Genomic DNA, 20772 nt, shown 5'->3' on the forward strand with positions numbered 1-20772 from the left:
ATATAAAAGAGGGTGACAACGTGACAGGGTAATGTGTGTGTGTAGAAAGTGAGTAATTGAACTGCAGTCAGAAGTATTATTGATGTTCGTTGATATAGCGTTTATTATAGAGCGATTGTTGAAAATAAGTGTATCGTAAAGTTGTATTCGGAAAGAATAAACCAGTTTTATTAAGTAAGGGCTTGTGTTGCTAAAGTTTCGTCGGAACGAAGTTACGGAAAGTTAATTAACAAACGGAGACGTAACAATATATAAGTATCCAGTATGAAGCTATGTGTAATATAGAGTGATATGTGGCATGTCTTTTGCTGGTTGATGTCAGACATATACCTGTATTCTTATGTTCAGTTTCTATTTAAATATCATATTTTGTTTTTCTTTGGTCCTGTAACAGTTAGTTTGGGTTTCTAATGTTAGTAATGTAAAATATAGGGTTGTATGAATACTATGTTAAAGTAAAAATTTGCCTAAAGTACATACTTGGCCCTTGCAAACATCCTTTGCTATGACTTTGGTAGAATAAAATGAGGTCTTTGAGGATTTTGGTGCCACAGTGATATGAGCTGAACCAATTATTTGATGGTATACAGATGAGAAAGTTGGGTGAAGTGCATACAGTAGGAAAGCCAGCTGAAACTATGTACAAGGTTACTTTCAAATCATAATAATTATTTGTATATGCTAATGCAGTGTTATGTTTTGACTTATGGTCTATGTTGACACAGTTGACATGTTTAGCATTTCTACATATAGTTTGTGTTAAATTTTTGACCATTTGGTAGTGTAGTGCCTGCCACTGTTGATAGGCTTATTGTTGGACATGTTTGTTACATGTCTTTCCTTGGAATTATAGATGCACAATGAGATTATTAAACAATACACAGCCCATAGATATACTATTTGAAAGAATAGAGTTCTCAATACTGTCCATGGAAGTGGGAAAACTTGCACAGTAAAGTATTAGGATAGCAATGGCCCCTTATACTCACATCCCAAGTTTTATTACAGAGGAATGCCCTGACCTACAAATTGAAGGTTATGCTCATGATTATGATAGATAACCTTTGGACCCAAAAAAAACACTCTGTTGAAACTGGACATATCTTCTGGTGCTTCAAATAATCTAATAAACAAAGACTTGAAATTAGAGAAGGCTAAAAAGCTTCCAGACAGACCTCCAAAGGAAAAGCTATTTAAATGAGAAAGATAGCTGAAGAAACTGGACTCATGTCAACCTCATTCAACCACATATCTATCAAGTTCTTAGATGCAATTCCAATGGATTTTTCTGTATTTAATCTATTGAAGCCAACATTCATGTACAATGAGGTCTGTGAAATGTTTGTAAAGGTGTGTTACTTAAGATTGACTTTGCTGTCTACCATAAAAAGCTTGTTATAGTGGAAATTGCAGTGTGAGAGAATAATGTGTATTCATGGCTTTCAGACTGAGCACAATAATGAAGGAGATAGTTTCAAAGGCAGCAGGAAACATCATTTCTATAAAGTATGATAAACCCTCTGTTTAGGTAAACAAATTACATTAATTATGGATCATTTAATGCTTTTGAGCTATCACTGATTTGAATACCTATTTAAAGTGAATACCTATTTAATACATGTTTGCTCAAATTACGTGATGCTTAATATTTGATTTTAATGAGATTGATTAATTTGCTTATTATATAAATATGAAAAAAAATTGTCTTAAAAAACATAATAATAGCATTTATGTAAATATTTCAAAAGATTTGGTGTGTTTCTCAGTTTGCTTTGGAATTAAATTGATGTTAAATTTAGAATTAAAGTATATTTAGGTACAGTATTTTCAGTTATTAAACTATTGTTCAATAGAAATGAGTGTTTAACTTCAATTTACAAGTATATAAATGTTTGAAACATATTGTTCTAAAAACTAGTTCAAAGTAAGGCCCTTTTATTTTAGTAAAGTATTTTGATTTTTAAGTGATAAATTTAATGAGTTCTTAATTCTTTCTGGAATTTGTTACAAAAAATGTCATTTTAATTACAAGGTATCATTTATGAATTGACTAGCTGAGTGAAGTAAGCAGGCAATCAAGACATTTTAATAACATGCTTAAATCTGTGGTGGACTGAGTCTAATATTGTTACCCTGATGATAATCTTGATATCAGGTGGTAGCAGAATATTGTCAGGGGTTGACATTCATTTTAACATGTTAAATTCTTATGTTTCAGAAATGCTACTTATGCACCACTAAGAGCTATTTCCTTGCATGCAACTGCCATGGAATTCCCTGCACATGCCATAAGCCTTAAATAAACTCTCACTTCTACACGTGTTTATGTGTATTGTGCTAACCTATAACATTGTCATATGCTGTAGCCCTCTGCCAAAAGGTGGGCAACACAACCTCCATGCACAGTAATTCCTGTATCCACTAGCACATGATCATAGACTTATTCTTTCCTTTGCATTGCCTGTCTTCCGGCTTTTTTTTTTCCTGTGCATTTTGAGTTTTTCTGCTACTTTGATCAGTTTTCTTCTTTATTTCTTTTGGCATCCCTTTCACCTGTTTGCAATTTCATGCTCCCTATAGTCAGCACATTTATTTCATTTAGTTTCCATACAAAAAAAAAAATCTAAACAAAGACAAAAAGTTGCCCATTTTTGTTAGTGTTGTCAACTCTTTTCTATGAATTTACATGTTTACGTTGCTTTTATGTCCAGAGACTCTAATGTTCATCTTCAAGACTCCTCTACACCTGCCACAGTGACTACTGGAGGCACATTATCTGTTTGTTCATGATTCTACAGTTATTGCACATCAGGAGGGTGGTTCCCTATCCCCTGCTTCATCTTCTTAGTTTTAGTTTCTTTTTGTTTTGTTTCATTACCTTTGGATGATTTTAACCAACATTTTTCTCCTCTAGCTTTTGCTTCTGATTCTTATTTTCTTGATGAGGAATAGATGTCTCCTCCTCTTTTGTTTGCATCACTCATTACTTAGGTATGTGACATTCTTTGCCTTTCTCCTGTCAATCCCAAAGCCTCGAGCTCCGTTACTTTATGACCTTCTAGTTGACAATTTTATTTTTTTCCCCACCTCCTTGGCAATCATGCCCATGCCAATAATTTTTTCCATCTTCTCATTGATCAGCCTATTCCACGTCTTCCTCATCTTCGTGACTCTTATTCTATGGCCTGGGGTCTTTACCATTCTATTTTTCTAGAAATCCAGTCTCTTGACTCTCTTCTGTCAACTTTGGGCACTCCTCATTTTTCTTCTGAGGCTCTTCATCATGATCCATATAGTTTTGTTGGGATGCTCTTTCCTATTTTTTCCACCTTGGCTTCTACTTATTTATCTGCACTCTCTCTTTTCACTGGTTTTTGAGATCTCCTTAGTTGGGATGCTTTCCGTTTGAGTGTTTGCCTACCTTCTTCTTACTTCCATGACCTTTGTCTTGCTCAGGCAACTCTACAGTCATTTCATACATCAACAGCAAAGGAGGAATCTGTTTTCTGGGCCTGTGTTTCTCAGTCTGTATTTCCTGTGTTGGAACTACACTTGTCATATTCACCTTATGGTATACCATATCCCACTTGTTCTGAACATGGTGATGAATTGCTTGTCTTGTCTGGACAGGATCCATCCCACAGAATGGTTCTTGCATCTTTCAGTTTTCTATTGAATTCTTCCCATCTTGGCACCCCTCAGGTTGATGCTTTTGTGACTTTCCTCAATTCCAAATTTCCCCTCTTTTGGTCACCCATTCCAGGCTCAACTGCTCTGGCTGTAGATGCTCTGAGCATCTTGGTCCAATCTTTTCCTTTATGCCTACCCTCTTCTTTGCCTTCTTCACCAGCAAATTCTATCATTTGGTGGCTTGGTGGTCAGGATGTTCAACTTGCAGTCTGAGGACTGCAGGTTCGAAAACCCATCACACCTAACATGCTCACCCTTTCTTCTGTGGGGGCATTATAATGTGATGGTCAATCTCATTATTCATTGGTAAAAGAGTAGCCCAAGAGTTGATGGTGGGTGGTATTGACCCTTGCCTCAAGTCTATCACTGCTAAATTAGGGACAGCTAACACAGATAGCCCTTGTGTAGCTTTGTGCAAAATTCAAACCAAACCAAACTCTCATTTGAGATCCTTTATCAAGTTCTGATTTCTCCTCTATGGCTGGCTTAGTCACATTTTCCTCTTCTGCTTTATCTGTCAACCAGGACACCTCTTTGGAGGTCCCTCCTCCATCAACCTCAGGCTCATTGCTGATTTTTCCAAGCCCGTTCCCTTGGCTGTGGTTTCGCTAGTCCTGATTTTTCCAAGCCCGTTCCCTTGGCTGTTCAGTCCTATGCAAGACATATGTGATTTTCCTACAGAGTAGCTCTCTAAATATAAATGGGCTGTCAACTGCTGCTGGTGTCTTTGGCTTGTCATCCGATTCTTCCACATCTTACTTCCTTCTTTACTTGGATTTTTAACAAAAGTGTCTGTCTCAATTATTGCAGGTTACTGGGTGGTGATATCTACAACATTCCACCTTGTGCTTGGTGATAATCCCTTCATTTTGCCTGTTCTCACAATCATCTTTAAGGTCTGTTACCCTCCTTGTCTGGTCCCATTTCTTGATTGAGACCTTTGTGTGGTTTTTTGGGCTCTTAACTGTCCCTTTGAGCCTTTAGCTTCCTGCTTATATCATTTTTCTCTCGAGATATTCTTTTCTCCTTTCTTATGGTCATTATCATTTGAAGATTTACACCTTGGACACCTCCTGTAATCTTTATTTCAGGAACAATTGATGTTATTTCTGGACTGCTTCTTTTTTTCAAAAACCTGGGCTGCCATTGGATGCAATCAGATTTTTCTCCTATATCTCTCTCCTCTATTTACTCATTGTACAATCATTCTGATCCCAATTGTCTTTTGTGTCCTGTACAGGCTGTCCATTGCTACCTTGCTCAGGCTTACCATTTTTGTATAAATCACTATCACCTACTTTTACCTTGACCAACTTCCTCCTCTCAGGACTTGTGTCACCTTCCACTTTAACTTGTTGTTTCTTCACCAGCACATCCATCTAGCACAATCTTCTTTGTTTGAGTCTGACCACACATTCTTTTGTTTCTCCTCCCACCGAATTCAGCATATCGCAGCCTCTTGCCTCCTTTCATTGTTGGTGTTTGTAGGCGACCTTATAGGCTAATATGTGGATTACACCTGACACATTCATCTCCCGTTACTTACATCATTGGCTGGTTTCACATGCCTCTGATTTTTGCTTCCCTCCAGTCACCATTCTTCAGTCCAGCTAGAGGCTCTAGTGTGATGGGTTTTGCCTGTTGTGTTTTTCAGTCATCTTCATGTCATTCATATATTTTATGGGACATCCATGTGTTTGTACCATAATTTTTGTACCCATTCCAACAAATTGCAAGCTCCTCAACAAAATAAAAAAACCTGGAGGAGGCAAGACCCACCAGGTCAAATGTTACATGAGGAACTACACCCTATGTTCCTTACACTTGGTACCATCTGGCCTTGTCTCACAGGAAATGCTTACCTGAAATCCACATCCAGCAGGGAGGGAGAGAGGAATTGGAAAGCATTAAACCCATTCATCCATGCTCAGTGCCCACTGATGAGATAGAGTTTTATGCAAGACTGCTTTAGAAGTATACCTCTACAACTGACTTGGCCATTTCTGCACATTTTACAAGAAAGAAAAAGAAATGAACAACATCAGTTGTTGTCCTGCTTTTAAACCTGTCTCATGCTTACTGTCTTTAGTAGTAGTAACCCATTGCACTGTCTCCGAGTGGGAAACCAATTCCAAATGACTGTGCGTGATGACAGTGGTTTACGCACACTCTTTGGTGTTCTCCCTAATGCGTATTCCCCCATTCTTTTAGTGAAACATGGGAGAACCTTTACTTACCTAGTATCAAACTGCTGGGTATGTCAATATAGAGAGCTTTATCTATGAGTGGTGTCTTCCCCTCAAAAAAAGACCAGTTGGGCCCACACCTCATTTGAGATATGGGGCTAGGGTGTTCCTTGAAAGTGTGGTATAGAACACCCTACTACATTATCTCCCATGCAGTTCCAAGTGGATATGTCCAGCCAGATGGGACTTGGATTTGCCTCATGATGCAGATGAGAGCTCTTTCTTCCTCTACCTGTCATTACAATATCTGTTTCAACAAGACAGAATGACCTAAGGAGATTTAAAAACCCAAAAAGCACAGAAAAAACATATCTGAACATAAACATTGCTGAAGAAAGAATGAGTCTATGATCATATGCTAATTTCCATGGGGAATACCATAAATGAAGGCTGTGGTATTTGTAGAGTGCTATAATATTATGATGATTATGTCATAGGTTGGCGCAACATGTAGGAGTGGAAGTTTGTTTATGACTTGGGGCATGTGCAGGAAATTCTGTGGCAGTTGTGCTCAAGGTAATATTTCTTAGTGTTGCAGAGTGGTAAGTATCTATCTGAAATACATTTTCAGGTAATGAAAATGTTAACAATTATATTTTTGTTACTGAATGTTATAGAAAACTGTGTTCTACCACATCTGAATGATGGAAACATAGGGAAGAAAAGAATAACCTATAGGGATGAAATTGAAATATTGCACTTTGATAAAGTAAGTCATTATTTATTTTAAACATAAGAGCTGACTCATAGAAATATTCTTCCTACTCCCAGCTCCCACATCTACAAACTTGCTAAATATTAACTGAAAATAAATTTACTATTGAAGACTTTTTTTTTCTTTGCTCAAGAGATATCCAAGTCTTTCTTCACCAACAATTTATGTAAGGGAACAATTCAAAGAATTGATAAACAGTTATCCTCAACAAAGATGTCCTGCTCTCTAACTTTAATTGAAAAAAAGTTGAAGAGTTTCTTAAATTACTTTCAAGGACAATCACTTTGTTTTTAATTGTCAGTTTTATTATCAGATCGACAGAGAGGTGATAGGATCACCCCTAGGTCTGGCTCTCGCAAATATTTTTCTCTGTCATTAAGGGCACCAGGTCTTCATATATACTTTCTCTTTTACAAACCATTATTATATAGAAAATGCATTGATGATACTTTTCTACTTTTTTTTTTTTGCTAAAATTATAATAAATAATTAATTAAAAACAATGTTTTATATTTACACAATAAAAACTTTTATTGGAGCCATACGAGTTCCACTTTAAAATCTCTACAGGTACATGTTTCGATGTAGATCAACCACCGAGGAGAGAAAATCTAAGTTTTGGTATTTAATTAATTGTTGTATGGACTTTGAAGATTTATTTCAATTTTATGAGTTTCTCAGTTTAATTAAATTTTCTATGCAAGTCTTATGGCTTTCAAAAGTGATGAGTGTGAGTTGGTCCTGTAGTTGGCCCTCTGGATTTTGAAGTTAATGAGCTGTGTTTGAATCCATCTGATGCTACAAAATATTCTCTATAATTTAAACTGTGGGTTTGTTATAATAATGATGGTCAATCCTGACTGTGGGTTGTAGGGTGCTTCTGACTGGCTGCCTTCCCTCTGGTCAGTAGTTCAAAATTAGGGATGATAGCAGGTAACCTTAGTAGCTTTGCCATAAAAGCAAATACAGATCTACAAGTTTTATTCATAGATGCACTGATTTTCCTTAAGATTAATAAGGTAGGTTTTACAAAATAGCAGAAAGTCTGCCAGAATATGTGTAACAGAGTAAATCTGAATCCTTTGACTTCGACCAAGTTAGAATACAGTGTAAAACAAATTGAAACTATCTTTATTTAATACCCACAAAAACAGTCAAATTAAAAATAGAAGTGTTTCATGACACCTTCACTGGAGAAACCTCTAAGAAAAAAGTATAAGAAGAAGACTGGTTTTACAGATTGAGAAAAAAATAGCAATATATACACAAAAAATGCTTTTCTTCTCAGGATACATGCTTTACACTTTTGACTGTTGGTTATTCCCATCAAAATTAAGGGAGGTTATATGCTCAAGGTATCACCTGACCTGCCAGTGGAAAAGATCACTGTCCACTTCTGTATAGCATGCTTCACTTTATGTACCTGTTAGTGCTTATTACATATATATTAATGAAATTAATGAACAATAACTGTTGTTGGATCATACCATAAAAGTAATTTTAATTGTCAAGCTTGATTTCTGATTTTAGGAATAAGTTTACAGGTTGAAGAGATTATAAAAGTGAATTTCTCTTTAAGTAATATATGTTCCAAAAGTTACTTATTTCCTCTCACACTACAGCTATTACTCGACTGCTAGGGTTTCCTTCCTTTGCCCATCTAAGCTTTGGTCTGAATTTTTCTCACCTGCTCCAGTCTTTTATTGCCCTTGGTAATATTTGTCTTGTCTTACATTAATGCGCCCTCTATCTTGGTACAGTATATAAGCACCTTATTCAGATAATATTATCACTTTTTCTCAACAAGCATTCACTAATGGGTTTCTCTGTACTACAACTATTGAAGATACTTTGAACATTTTTCGTGTTACCTAGTTGATTTTCGTTAAAAAAGAAAAAAAATCCATTCATTGACCTCCTGAGAAGCTGACAGAATAAAGGAAGGTACAAGAAAAAAAGCGAATCTAAATTCTCTCCTAAATGTCCAAGATCACCCTAAATTGCAGCCTCAGAGCACCCTGGAGAAATACCACTGAACTGAACATATGTCTCCATCTCACTACAAATAAGGCCACTGACAGGCTCAACTGAGAATGACTCCCCTCCCCTCCGATTGTTGAGTAATGCTAGATATCAGAGGTGGGAGAGGAAAGACCTGATGTGCCTCCATGCTGAAAACAATAATCCGGGAATACATGTCATATAATGGCTGACTTTGGAATCAGCTGCCTCCAGCTCCTTTTCTTCAGTTAGTCCATCTAGTGTGTGATGTTTTTGGTCTTTTCCCAGTTGCTTTTGAGCTTCTACCTTCCTTGATGGCTGAAAGGTCTAGGAGCGAATACTGAGTTCTTTCTCCATCCACTTATATTGCGATTCATGCAGGTTGGTTTACTACTCATTTACATGAAAGGACAGCTACACCTTATCCACCACAGTTGTCGAAAATAAGTGATTTAGCCTACCACTACCAAGTGGATGCATATTCAGATTCTCAAAGAATACACCTGCTCCTGAAAATTTGGGGTTTTAGAATGGAATCTATTGTCAAACTGAATTGATCACAACTTTCTAGGATTCATCTACCCTATATATGGTGCTAAGATATATATATTATCCCTTCAACTTTGGTACAAAAGACTCTCAGGATCATCCCATCAATTGGATGATGATTTGGACCATTGTTAGCATGTATATTGGTTCATTTGTCAGCTTTTGTATTCATCCCTATTCTCATTGGTGCCTCTACTTTCCTCAGCTTTTACAGAGGGTCATATTTTAGTCCTTATTTGAGGGTCCTGGCCCCTGACATCATCCCCTTGGTCCATTGGTACCAAGAATAGATTCAGTCCATATCAACAAGGTTCCTCCACTCAGTTAGAGTGCTGCCAGCTGTGACAGACTAATGTATGCCTTTGGGGGCTGTAGATTCGTGGCTCTGAAAATTTCTAGACATGTGGAAAACCTTAACCATGGATCCATAGACACTATAGATCCTTGAGTCAGGATTAGTTTTTCAGTTCACATCTTCACCACCATTGTCCACCTAATCTTTAGTGTTTCCACCTCCAGCAGATACTCGGATTTAGGAACTTCTTTCTTGAGTTATCAGACTTTTCTTGGTCTAGGGGGAGTAGAGAGAGTCGTGCCAGTTCTTGGGTTTTATTCCTGTCTGTTTGTTGTGCTCAAGCAGACAAGAGATTGGCATCCAGTCATTGATCTTTCTCATCTGTATCAATTCCTAGATCCTCCAAGGTTCACAATGAAGTCCTTTCTCACTCTGCATTGGCAATTTTTACTAGGGTTATGGATATCCAGGTTTGATGTCACCAACTCCTATCTGCATGTTTCCATAGCGGTGATGGCCCGTCACTATCTTCATTTTGTGCACAAGGGTCAGGTACAGCAGTTCAGGTCTCTGCCCTTTGGACTAGCATCAGCACTATATGTGTTCTGCTGATTTGTACAAGTTTTTCTCATCACCTCCTTTCCCTAGGCCTGTGCAGAAACCATTCTATGAACGACTGGTTACAGCTGGCACCATATAGCAAGTTGACAGAATGTAACTCCCAGATCCTACTTTCAGAAGCAACCAAGGCAGGCTTCATTATCAGAGCTGAGATTTCTGTTCTCACTCCAACACAATATTTTGTCAGTCTGGGTATCTTTTTCAACAGGTATCTCAGTTGGGCTCAATCAACTTTCATCTGGCTCCAAGCTATGGAACAGGCAGGCCAACTCTTACTTGCCTCTCCTTTTCCCACTGTGCAGATGTTTCTTTCTCTTTTGGGGATGTGGGCATCATTCGAATCTCTCATTTCTTAGAGATGAGCATAAAAGAGGTCCCTTCAGTGCTCTTTATGTGACCAATGGATCATGAATAACCAACCACTGGATTCCTCAGTTCCTTCTCCAGGATCATTATCTTCGATCTCGAGTGGTGGTTAGATTGGAACAATACTATGATAGGTGTTTCTCTGCCACCACCTCGTCCAGAGATCCATCACTTATTGGATGCCTCACTTCAGGGGTGTGGTGTATATCTCAATGGTCAGGGTTTATGCATGGATGACGAGGCTTCCCTACACAATGTTTTAAAATTTCTTGCTGTTCAAAGAGTAATGTCTCATGGTCTGGAATTTGTAAGTGTAAAATTGTTAGACTTCACTACGACAATTCCACTGTAGTGTCTTACCTTACCTGTCAAGGGGCACTTGGTTCAGGGCCCTTTCTTTTCGAACCTTGGATCTTCTTTCTTAGGACCACTTCTATCATATCACCCTTCTAGCTTGTCATGTTCCAGGGGGTGGTGTATGCGGTGGCAGATTAGTTGTAACGACCCAAATGGACTCTCCTGACAAAATGGATGCTGCATTGCGTAGTTTTTTTTTGTTTGTTTTTATTTGCTCTCATTTCAAAACACTGATGATTGATGTGTTGGCCACTCATTGGAATACCCAACTACCAGCATTTTGGTCTCTGGTACTTCACCCTCGGGCATTGGCGATAGATGCATTTTGTCAAGATGGGATGGGATGGGATTACACCTCTAGGCCTTCCAATTGATTCATCCCAACCTATTGTCAGGCACAACTTGGGTTCTGGCTGAAGAGCATACCTGTTATGGATGTAGTGCGGTTTCCCCACAAGGATGCTAAGGTTCTATTGGCACACCCATGATCTATGCAGATGCATTTTGTATGAATAATGCCCTCACTGGCCCCTCCAGCTTATCAATGTGGGATTCTAGCTGTAGTGTGAGAGGAGGTATGTTTTGAAAGATAGCATTTTCTTAAATCAAAAATGTATTTCTAATAACACTTACCTCTGCTAACACTCTCCCGCCCTTCCTACTTACTAAGAACTGGTGTTAGAGACTGTGGATTGGGTCAATCTTGAGAAAGTGATAATATTATCTGAATAAGGGGCTTATATATAGTACCAGGATCGATGGTACATTGATGTAGCTGGAGAGTGTCACATGACAGATATCGTCATGGGCAATTAAGTGGAAAATAAAAGAATGGAGCAAGTGAGAAAAATTTAGACCAATGCTAGATGGGCAAAGGAAGAAATACATTTTCAATTCAAGAAAACGTTAACATTTAGAGTTTTCTTCTGAAATATAAATATCTGCATTGCAATAATGTAATCAAATAATTAAAAACTCATATTAAGTACCAAACAGATTTAGAAGAAAGCTTTATTAAACTAACAGATGTGTTGGTCTCTACTGAAGTAAGTAGGAACTTCAGATGGGATATGGCTATGCTGATAATAGCAGTATTTTGCTGTAGGTTGGTGAAAGGAATATCTGAAAAACTTGTAGTGTTTTCTCTATATGTCACAAGTTGTGTTGATTCTCTTGAAAGTGCATCCTTGTTTCTGTTGACCCATTTTTTATTCTAATATTTTATTTATTTTTATATTGCATAACGTTTATTCATATGTTTATTTTTCTCTTTCTAATGCTGCTCAAGGTTATGGTAAATAATAATAAAAAAAAGTATGGATTCTAGGCTAAAGAGACAGTTAACTCAGTTCAGTGACCAATGTAAAAATACTAAATGATATCATTATTTCATAAATGTATTGTACACATTATATAACGTATAAATGATCATATAATAATGTAAAGCTAGCACAAATCATGATCAGTATAGAGAAAATATGCAATTGAAATTTTCTGTATGAATACAAGTCTTTTACTCATGATCTAATTTTGCCTTAGAGGTAACCCACAGAAAAACTCTACAACATATGTGGTGATTGAAGGGTTGAAAAGCATGTTATTTTTAAGGAGTTCTTTCAAACTTGATAAGCAATAAAGAAAAACGAAAGTGTTTTAGAACAAATTGCAAAGTTATTTATGAGTAATTGTGATATTTGCAACTTTATTGTTTTTAATTTTAAAATTGATTGTCTTTTATGAATTCATCATGTTTGCCCCAGTTTGTCCCACTTAATACAAAAAGGTTAACTTTCCTGCAGTGTATAGTTGTATATGGCAATTGATTCCTGTAGAGATGTGTCTATTATAGTACTTAGTGATTACAAGTAATCTCCAATACATCTTTATAAAGAATTCTTTGTGTATTTTTATTTTAGATTGAGCAAAACACCTCATTGGCTCATGGGGAGAAGGTTGTAATCAGATGTAATCGTAACTTCTGGTTTATGGGCTTTTTAAACAGTACATGGAAAAATAATGAAATAACTTGCAATGATGGACAGTGGAACTCAGAACCAATGTGTATTCCAGGTAGTTCAATATTTATGATTATGTTTATTTAATGTAGAATATTTTTGTCTAAGCAAGGAATTTATTTATAATTAGTTATTTAACTTTTACTGGCATTATAAATGCAATAAAAGAAGAATAAAGAATAATTAACATTTTTTTAGCAAAAAAAAATTAATAGTTGTAATTTGATTTCATTATGCTGCAGTCTTGTAGGAAAATTTCTAGTTTGATTATTATACTGTGTTCTAACTGCAAATCTTCAGATAGCTTTCCTATAAAAATTTAAGCATGAAACAAGCATACTCCATTTAAAAAACTAAGATAAACATAATTACTTTTAAAAAATAACAGCAACTTTTACAATAGGCAAGTTCTGATTTTAATAATTACAACATTTTTACCCTTAGTAATGAGTCATAAATAGGTAAGAGTTACATTCATAAAGGTAGTTGAATTCCAGATAATGCAACAGGTCATGGTGGTGAAGTTTGAAGATAGTGTTCAATTAATTTTTTTAGTAAAATGAGGTGAATAGAATATTAATATACAACAAAAACTAGGAACCTTGAAATGCAAATAGCATTTTATATATGCTCTCTATTTTAGACAATGAACTACAAAGAATTTTGAAAATATTCAGTTTAAAAATATAACTATCCAGAAGAAGTTTTTAAAAAATAAATGTCCCATTCCAAAATCCAAAAATATCAAACCATAAAAAAAAATTACAAATTTTAAAGATGAAAACAGCTTCAACTTGATCACTATTACAATTCCTTATGTTGAAAATATCAGCAAAAACCTAATTGGGTTACTGAAATGACTTGTGAAGAAACACAACATTGACATAAATACTATAATCATACAAAAAGACAGGTATTAAACTCAGAAATCTTATACTTACAATTACCTCACTTAAAATGTAAATAATGAAGTAATCTAAAATATCAAATGAAATTCATGTAAACACTTTTTTATTGGAGGAACAGGAGATAAATGAGTGTGAGACTTAGGAACATCTCAAATAACCCTCAAATGTTTTTTGAAAACCTCAATGAAACAAAACAGATTATCACTGAAAACAATGTTAAAATCATCTGAAGAAAACCATACATCAACAGAAGAAAAGTAGCTGAAGCACTAAAAATAAAGTAATCAAAACCAATGCTAAATAAATATCCAGGAAACTCCTCTTTATCTACCGTATGTTACTACAAAAAAGCAAATTTAATGCCACCTACATACTTGTCCTCACCATCATGAGCCTGTAACCTTCTCTGGAGATCAACTGCCTTTTTGATTGTAACTCTAACTTGATGATGACTCAATACTATGGTTCGAAATGTTGTAATTGAGGAAATTAGAACTTGCCTACTGTAAAAGTTGCTGTTTGTCAGGTTTTTATATATGTATGGATGTGTATAGCTGGAATCTTTACATTAGGTATCTGTGACTTGTTGACAATAAACTTCAACAATAAACAAACAGCACACAGTCCACTTGTTTTAAAATAATATATTAAAATAAGTCAAACATATATATACACACATGTTTGTTATATTGTTGATTACCACAGTTGTATCTAGAGCTGTAAATAATTATCTTCTTTTTTTTTGTCAAATTACACTCAAGCTGGTTCAGTTACTTCAGAACATAATTTGACAAGATGAATTATTCTTCCTGCTCTGTTATTAGAAAGAGTCTATGATACTTATACTTTAAAATTGCCTCTATAACTATAGGTTACCAGAGTTGTATCGAGAGCTATATAAAACTTAAATTATTCTTTTTTTTTTCTGGTCGAAGTCCACATAGACTGGTTCAGTCACTTTAAAACACAATTGACAAAACAAATTCTTAATTTCTACTCTGTTATTGCAATACAGTCTATGATGATTATACTTTAAAAATCACCACTATATGCTCATTATGGCGAAACTCACAAACACATGCGATGTAGATCTATCTATATATATCTGTGAAACTACACTATAGATTTGTTCTTATACCCCGACAAAGGCTTAGAACTTTCCACAAACAACAAGACATTATGATGCAATAATACTCAAAACAATGACAAAAACTTAAAAGTTTCTAGTAAATGATGCAGTAATACAATAATTGTTAATTCACAATTGAACTACAGAATGTATGATTTGTAAAAAGTTATGTAACCAAACCTGGGATAAGCTATTGCTTCTAAAGATACAATATCTAAATCATAATACTCGCATTAAACTTAAATTGAAACAGTTATGTATGTCTAACATTGTATAACTTTTTGTTTTGAAGTAATTACCCTGTATGCAAGCTGTTCCTTTGAACAGTTTTTTGTTTTTTTGACTTATCATATTATGCTTTAGTACATTATAATTACTAAACGTTTGAGCTTTAACTTGATGTTTTTGCACGAAGATGATTGAAGAAATTGCTAATTTTAGGTATTTTTGATGTTCAAGATTACTTGTATCTGAAATTAAAAGTATAATGCATATATACTGATGAAGATACAATAACAGCAGGGGTCAAAATTTACACTTTTCCTGTTTCTCGAGTAAATCAAGTTTCATTAGGGGAAGTTAACAGAAAGGCCAGATATTCTGTGTGGGAAATCACTGAGTTATCCTTCATTTCCTGCAAACTTACAGGAAATGAGACCAAGATGTCAATACCCCTCACCTATACAGAGGTTATCCAAACCATGATGACCACGTTTTTTTTTTATTCTCTTACATGTTTTTCGAAAATTTGTTGCTTTTTCTTCCAAAGAGATAAGTATATGCAGTTTGGCAGTGTAAGGAAAGTGGGTGGTCATCTTTAATTATCTGATTCACAACTTAAATTGTGTGTTAATCTTGGGATTGTTTTTTAAATTTGTTTTTATTTCAAGACAAATATTAATAAATAGTTTTATCATTTTACCAGACTTATATGCTACTGTTGGGTTAAAATAGAGGAAAATGTATTTAGTGCGAGGGAATTGAATTTTCTTTGTTGATTTCTCACAGTCATATTTTTTGAGGGAAATCATTGAAATGCGAGGAAATGTGAACAAAAAGGTTACCTTCCTGTGAGGGTAATTAACTTTTTTGGAATATTTCACCCACTGAACAACATACAATACTGTGCAGTATTATCAGTGGCAGATAAAGTATTATAAAAGAAATAAAATACTTAAAGGTATTTGGAAAATTTGGTTATATAACCTCTTTTACAATAACTATGTAACAAATCATAACATATAACTAATTAAAAATATTTGTAACACTTTATGTACAGTTGCATCACAAAATGTAAAGTTTCACCCCAATTAAAATATAATTATGTAATTAAACTACACAACTATGAAAAAAGTAATGATAAAGTTGCAAACATCTATGTTAATATAGCACAAATGAACTTTCTTCTTAACCAAGGCACAAAAAATGTATTCTTGTTAACTCTAATAATATGTCATGTGTGTTTAATTTTATTTTCTTAACCTTAAAATTATGAAATAATCATAAAGAGATTTCTATGTTTTGGTGCAACTTTGAAGAAGAAAAAATCCACAGGAACCTCGCTGTTACTATATCTAGAATGTTTGCATTTTATGTAAATATTACACTTTCCAACCTTGCATTTACAACTGAAACTATTAACATGACTTTTGGACATTCTCCCAATATATATATATATTGAGTAGCTCAGCACTGAAAACGAATCTTCTGTAGGTAAAATACTTTGCAAAAAACAGTGGACTTATACCAAAATCTTGATAATAAATGGGAGGAAGAACTCATTTTTGAAAAAAGATTTCTCTGCGAAAGGTGAACCACTGAGCACAAAAGTTTTATTGTTCAAAAGATTTAGTGGTATATTATTATTGAAAGGCAATTTTAGGACTTTTTATCATATGGCATATATTTTAATCACCAAAACAGTCATTATTTATATACAATTAACAATGAATTTTAAGGTTAAAATTTCAGTCACATTCATAACTTCTTCCTGTCCCATCAGAAAAATTACCAAGGCTGTCACATAAAAGAAGTTATTCCTTGAATATTCATATTCACTGAAAATGAATCCCTTATCACTCTGGTTGAAATTGCCAAATAAATTTGTGATTGCATTGTTACTGTTATTACCTATAGTTCACCACAATATGTAGGTGGCCTGTGAGAGTGATTGTGTTAGTTTGACAATAGCCAGTGTTCTTATGTACCAATAGGAAAATAATTGCTTTGAATTAATTACTAAATTCTGAAGTGTCAATGGTGTTAAATAATCTGAAATAATGTTGAAAATTGATACAAATTCGAATTGTAAAAATGTTTGGTGCAGATAAATTAGTGAGCATGTGGATACCAAGAATATAGTTCAGATACAAATATATTTGCTTTTGAATTTCAAAGATGCTTCAGATATTCATTATTTAAATCAGATAGACTGAAATATGAATGCCCTTTATGCATTGCAAGCATGTCTCACTTATCTATAATTCTCCACTCCCACCTTCCAAATGTTAGGGAATATTAAATAGAGTCTGCTTTCTCAAAATAATTTAGAGATTCTTGTCAACAGGTGAGCTGTTCACTTTGATATGATGTTCTTCTGAGGCAACTGTATTCACAATTATTGGAATATATATATACACACACATTATACGATTTGCTGATAATGTGTAGGGCAAACTGTTGATGCTATGTCAGCATATATATACTTGTGCCATTGGAAACTTATCTTTCCAGTGGATATCACAATCATGTGGATGCTTAAAAGGTTAAAATTCAAGGAACTTGTGTAAAAATAATTAAAAACTAAAATGTTTTTAACAATTTTCAAATAATCAACGTTTATAACTTACACAATTAAAATCTTTATTCTGAGATCTTTTAACAATCTCAAAACAACCACTACGTGTTTCAACGCGTATCATGTCATCCTCAGGAGTGCTGAAGATTTTAGTTGTGTAAGTTAAAAATGTTGATCGTTTGAAAAAAAATGAGAATGCTTAATTTGTGTAACAATTCCTGTTTTCCTTTGGCTTTGAAGAAGGTATATTTTTTGCTTACTCTTAATTGCCTTGAGAGTCTGTACAGGTACATATTCTGCTACAGTGCTAGCCGTAATCCTGACAAAATTTCTGCTGGTCTCATTTTTTTTCCTCTCAGATATGCTATATATTTTCAATATTGAACCTTTTTCCTTTATACCTGAAGGTTGTGTGTCATCATCATCTCCTGATATTGGGGCTGTGAATATTTTTCAAAACTTGTTCTGTATTGATGCTCATCATCCCAGCAAACACACTACATATTTACTATGTAGTACTACATAGTGACATGGTAGTGGTTTGGTAATGTCTGAATAATAGGTAGCATATACATAATAATATCACAAATTAATCACGTTATGCCACTACGTAATAACATTATGTTTTATCTACATAGTTAACTGTAGAACATATAGTGCTATTAAGTAGCAATAACATGAGAATATTACATTGTATATGAAAAGCAAAAGAGTACATCACCTTGCAGTGTAACTAATAGGCTTTTCGTATTCCACAAATAGTATTTCTTTTTGGTGTTTAAATATTAGTTTCATGTATTTAATGTCACATTCAAATAGAAATATTATAAATTGTGTAAGATATAATTTCCATTTAAAAATATCAAAGGAAAATTAATTCCAACTTATTTGCCTGTATTTGTTGTAATTTGGATATGTCCGAAACTTCAAGAATGACACGTATAGCTTAATGACTCCAAGTTTGAATAAGAAGATCTCAACTGTCCAGCATTCTTAAATCAGCAACTTTAAATTTCCAAAATACTTCATCATCCAAAGGTATGTAATGACAAAATATATTTCCTAACATCCATATAGAATTTGTAGAAAGTTTAAAATCATTAACTAAAAAATAACTTTTAATAACTATGAAACTTCTATAGTTGCTAAGTTTGTGATGGTGAGTATGTTGAATGATCAATATTGATGTTGATTTATTAGAAAGGTTTGTGTTTTATTCTTTATTTTTTATAACTTCAGTAATATAACAGCAAAATAGTTTAATTCAGAAGTTTTATGACATTGAGTTGTAGTCAAAAGCAAAATAAAATTTACCAAGTAGTGTTTCAGCTAAGCCTTATGTTACATTTATGTATTAGGCCTAATGCTGAGACTACAAATAGGCCTACTATTACTACTATTATTTGAATAATTGGGTTTCCACAAGAATCTGGTTTTTACAATATACAATATTTACATACATTTCTATCAATACTAATGACATGGTATTGATCTATCATGTGATTGTTTTTTTATACATTTCAGAGATAGAATCTGTGACACGGTTTGTAGTCAAACCAATGGAGGATAATGAAGAAAGAAAGAGCAGTTCCACTGACAGTGAGTAAAATACTAAAATTAACATAAATATACCTTTTAACCAAACAAACCATTATTGAATCAATAAAAGCAAAATTCTCAAACTTTACAAAAATAAATCGGCACACATCAGTATAAAATTATTATTGCTTTACATTGGAATTTTTAAGGTTTCAATATTTATATATCGTAGCCCAACAATGGCAATATTCAGATTGCCATGCTAAATAAAATAAACTTCTATATAATTCAATTAAAAGTTGTGTCATCAAGTTGTAAGATTTAGTAGCCCAGCTCAATATTTGGTGGCCTGAGGTGCCCAGATCACCAGTTAAAGGCTACACTGCTTTCATCTGCACACAGTATTATGTTAACTGGGCAGCTACTTTTCCTTGTTCTGTATTCTTCCTTTAGATTACCAGTGGCAAGACCTAATAAAGCTGGATGAAATCATCACCAACCAAAAAATGTACACAGAAATTCTCCAATAACTTGCCAGTAAAGGGAGAGTGGAGGACATGGTTCAGGAGCCAGTGGATTCATGGGAAGACCTGGGCCAAATCTGTACCAAGCTACCAGAAAACCCAGACCAGAAAAAAAAATTGGTAAGTTCTACAATGAATAGCTATTTTTTTTATTGATACTCATTATCACACATATCAAATATATGCCAATTTGTAGATGTAATCAAGCATCCATCTGATCAAATGGTGTAACATAATTCTTCAGGTTGGTGTTCTGAGTGCCTTGGGAGGGAACAGTGTTGAAAATTCTGTATGAAGAATGTTTAAGAAGTTGGGGACTTTCTGCCTGTGGTCTGGCTTCAACATGAAGGGCAGGAAGAATAAACAAATGTTCCAAGACCTGCCACTGTACAGAATAATTATCAGTATATCTGGATATTCTCAATTTTAATTGATTACTAGACCACCGTGACCCGTTGGGTCAACCACTATTCAAAGGTTATGAAGAATTCAAGCTAATTTCAATATTGCACCAAAATGAAGGTTTATTTGAGATAATTTAATTAAATATTTCAGTCCATTCATGTTATTCATAATTCAAGAAAAGATCTTTGATTGTTGATCAGGAGTAAAAGGAAAGACCATTTCATTTTTCAAAAATGTGAAGTAAGAAGTTTCGTAAAGAGCATGACCGGTAGTGTGAATGATATTTTGACTGAGAAAATAAGCAAACAAACAAACAAACAATCTCAGAGTTTTAGTAGTTTATAGATAGATTTTTCAAGATCTTGTTTTTGTCATCTTACGCCTTTTAATGAAGATGGGAACATTGATAGGGAAATAATAGCTAATGCTCAGTGAGAAGTTTTCGTTTATAAAATTTTGTTGTTGTTCTCGACTTGATTTTTATTTTATTACCTCGTCTCCATAGCTACTATTTGCAAATAGTTAATAATATTGTAGGTCCATTTTATTGTTCTTTCTAAGTGCCATTATAATACATTTTCATCTCATCATTTAATTTCTGTTGTGCATATATTG

At 34.3% G+C, this 20772-nt stretch overlaps 1 protein-coding gene across 1 annotated transcript in view; it reads left to right on the forward strand.

Moving 5' to 3' along the window:
- LOC106469996 (protein lev-9-like) overlaps positions 1 to 20772 on the forward strand; it is an 86874-nt gene that overhangs the window by 14996 nt on the left and 51106 nt on the right. The window contains exons 2-3 of the mRNA XM_013930515.2: positions 6554 to 6645; positions 12757 to 12910. Coding sequence (XP_013785969.1) covers positions 6554 to 6645; positions 12757 to 12910 — 246 coding nt within the window. The remainder of the gene's footprint in view (positions 1 to 6553; positions 6646 to 12756; positions 12911 to 20772) is intronic.

This window comes from Limulus polyphemus, unplaced genomic scaffold (assembly GCF_000517525.1).
Source record: "Limulus polyphemus unplaced genomic scaffold, Limulus_polyphemus-2.1.2 Scaffold3762, whole genome shotgun sequence".
In the NCBI taxonomy this organism is placed as follows: Eukaryota; Metazoa; Arthropoda; class Merostomata; order Xiphosura; family Limulidae; genus Limulus; species Limulus polyphemus.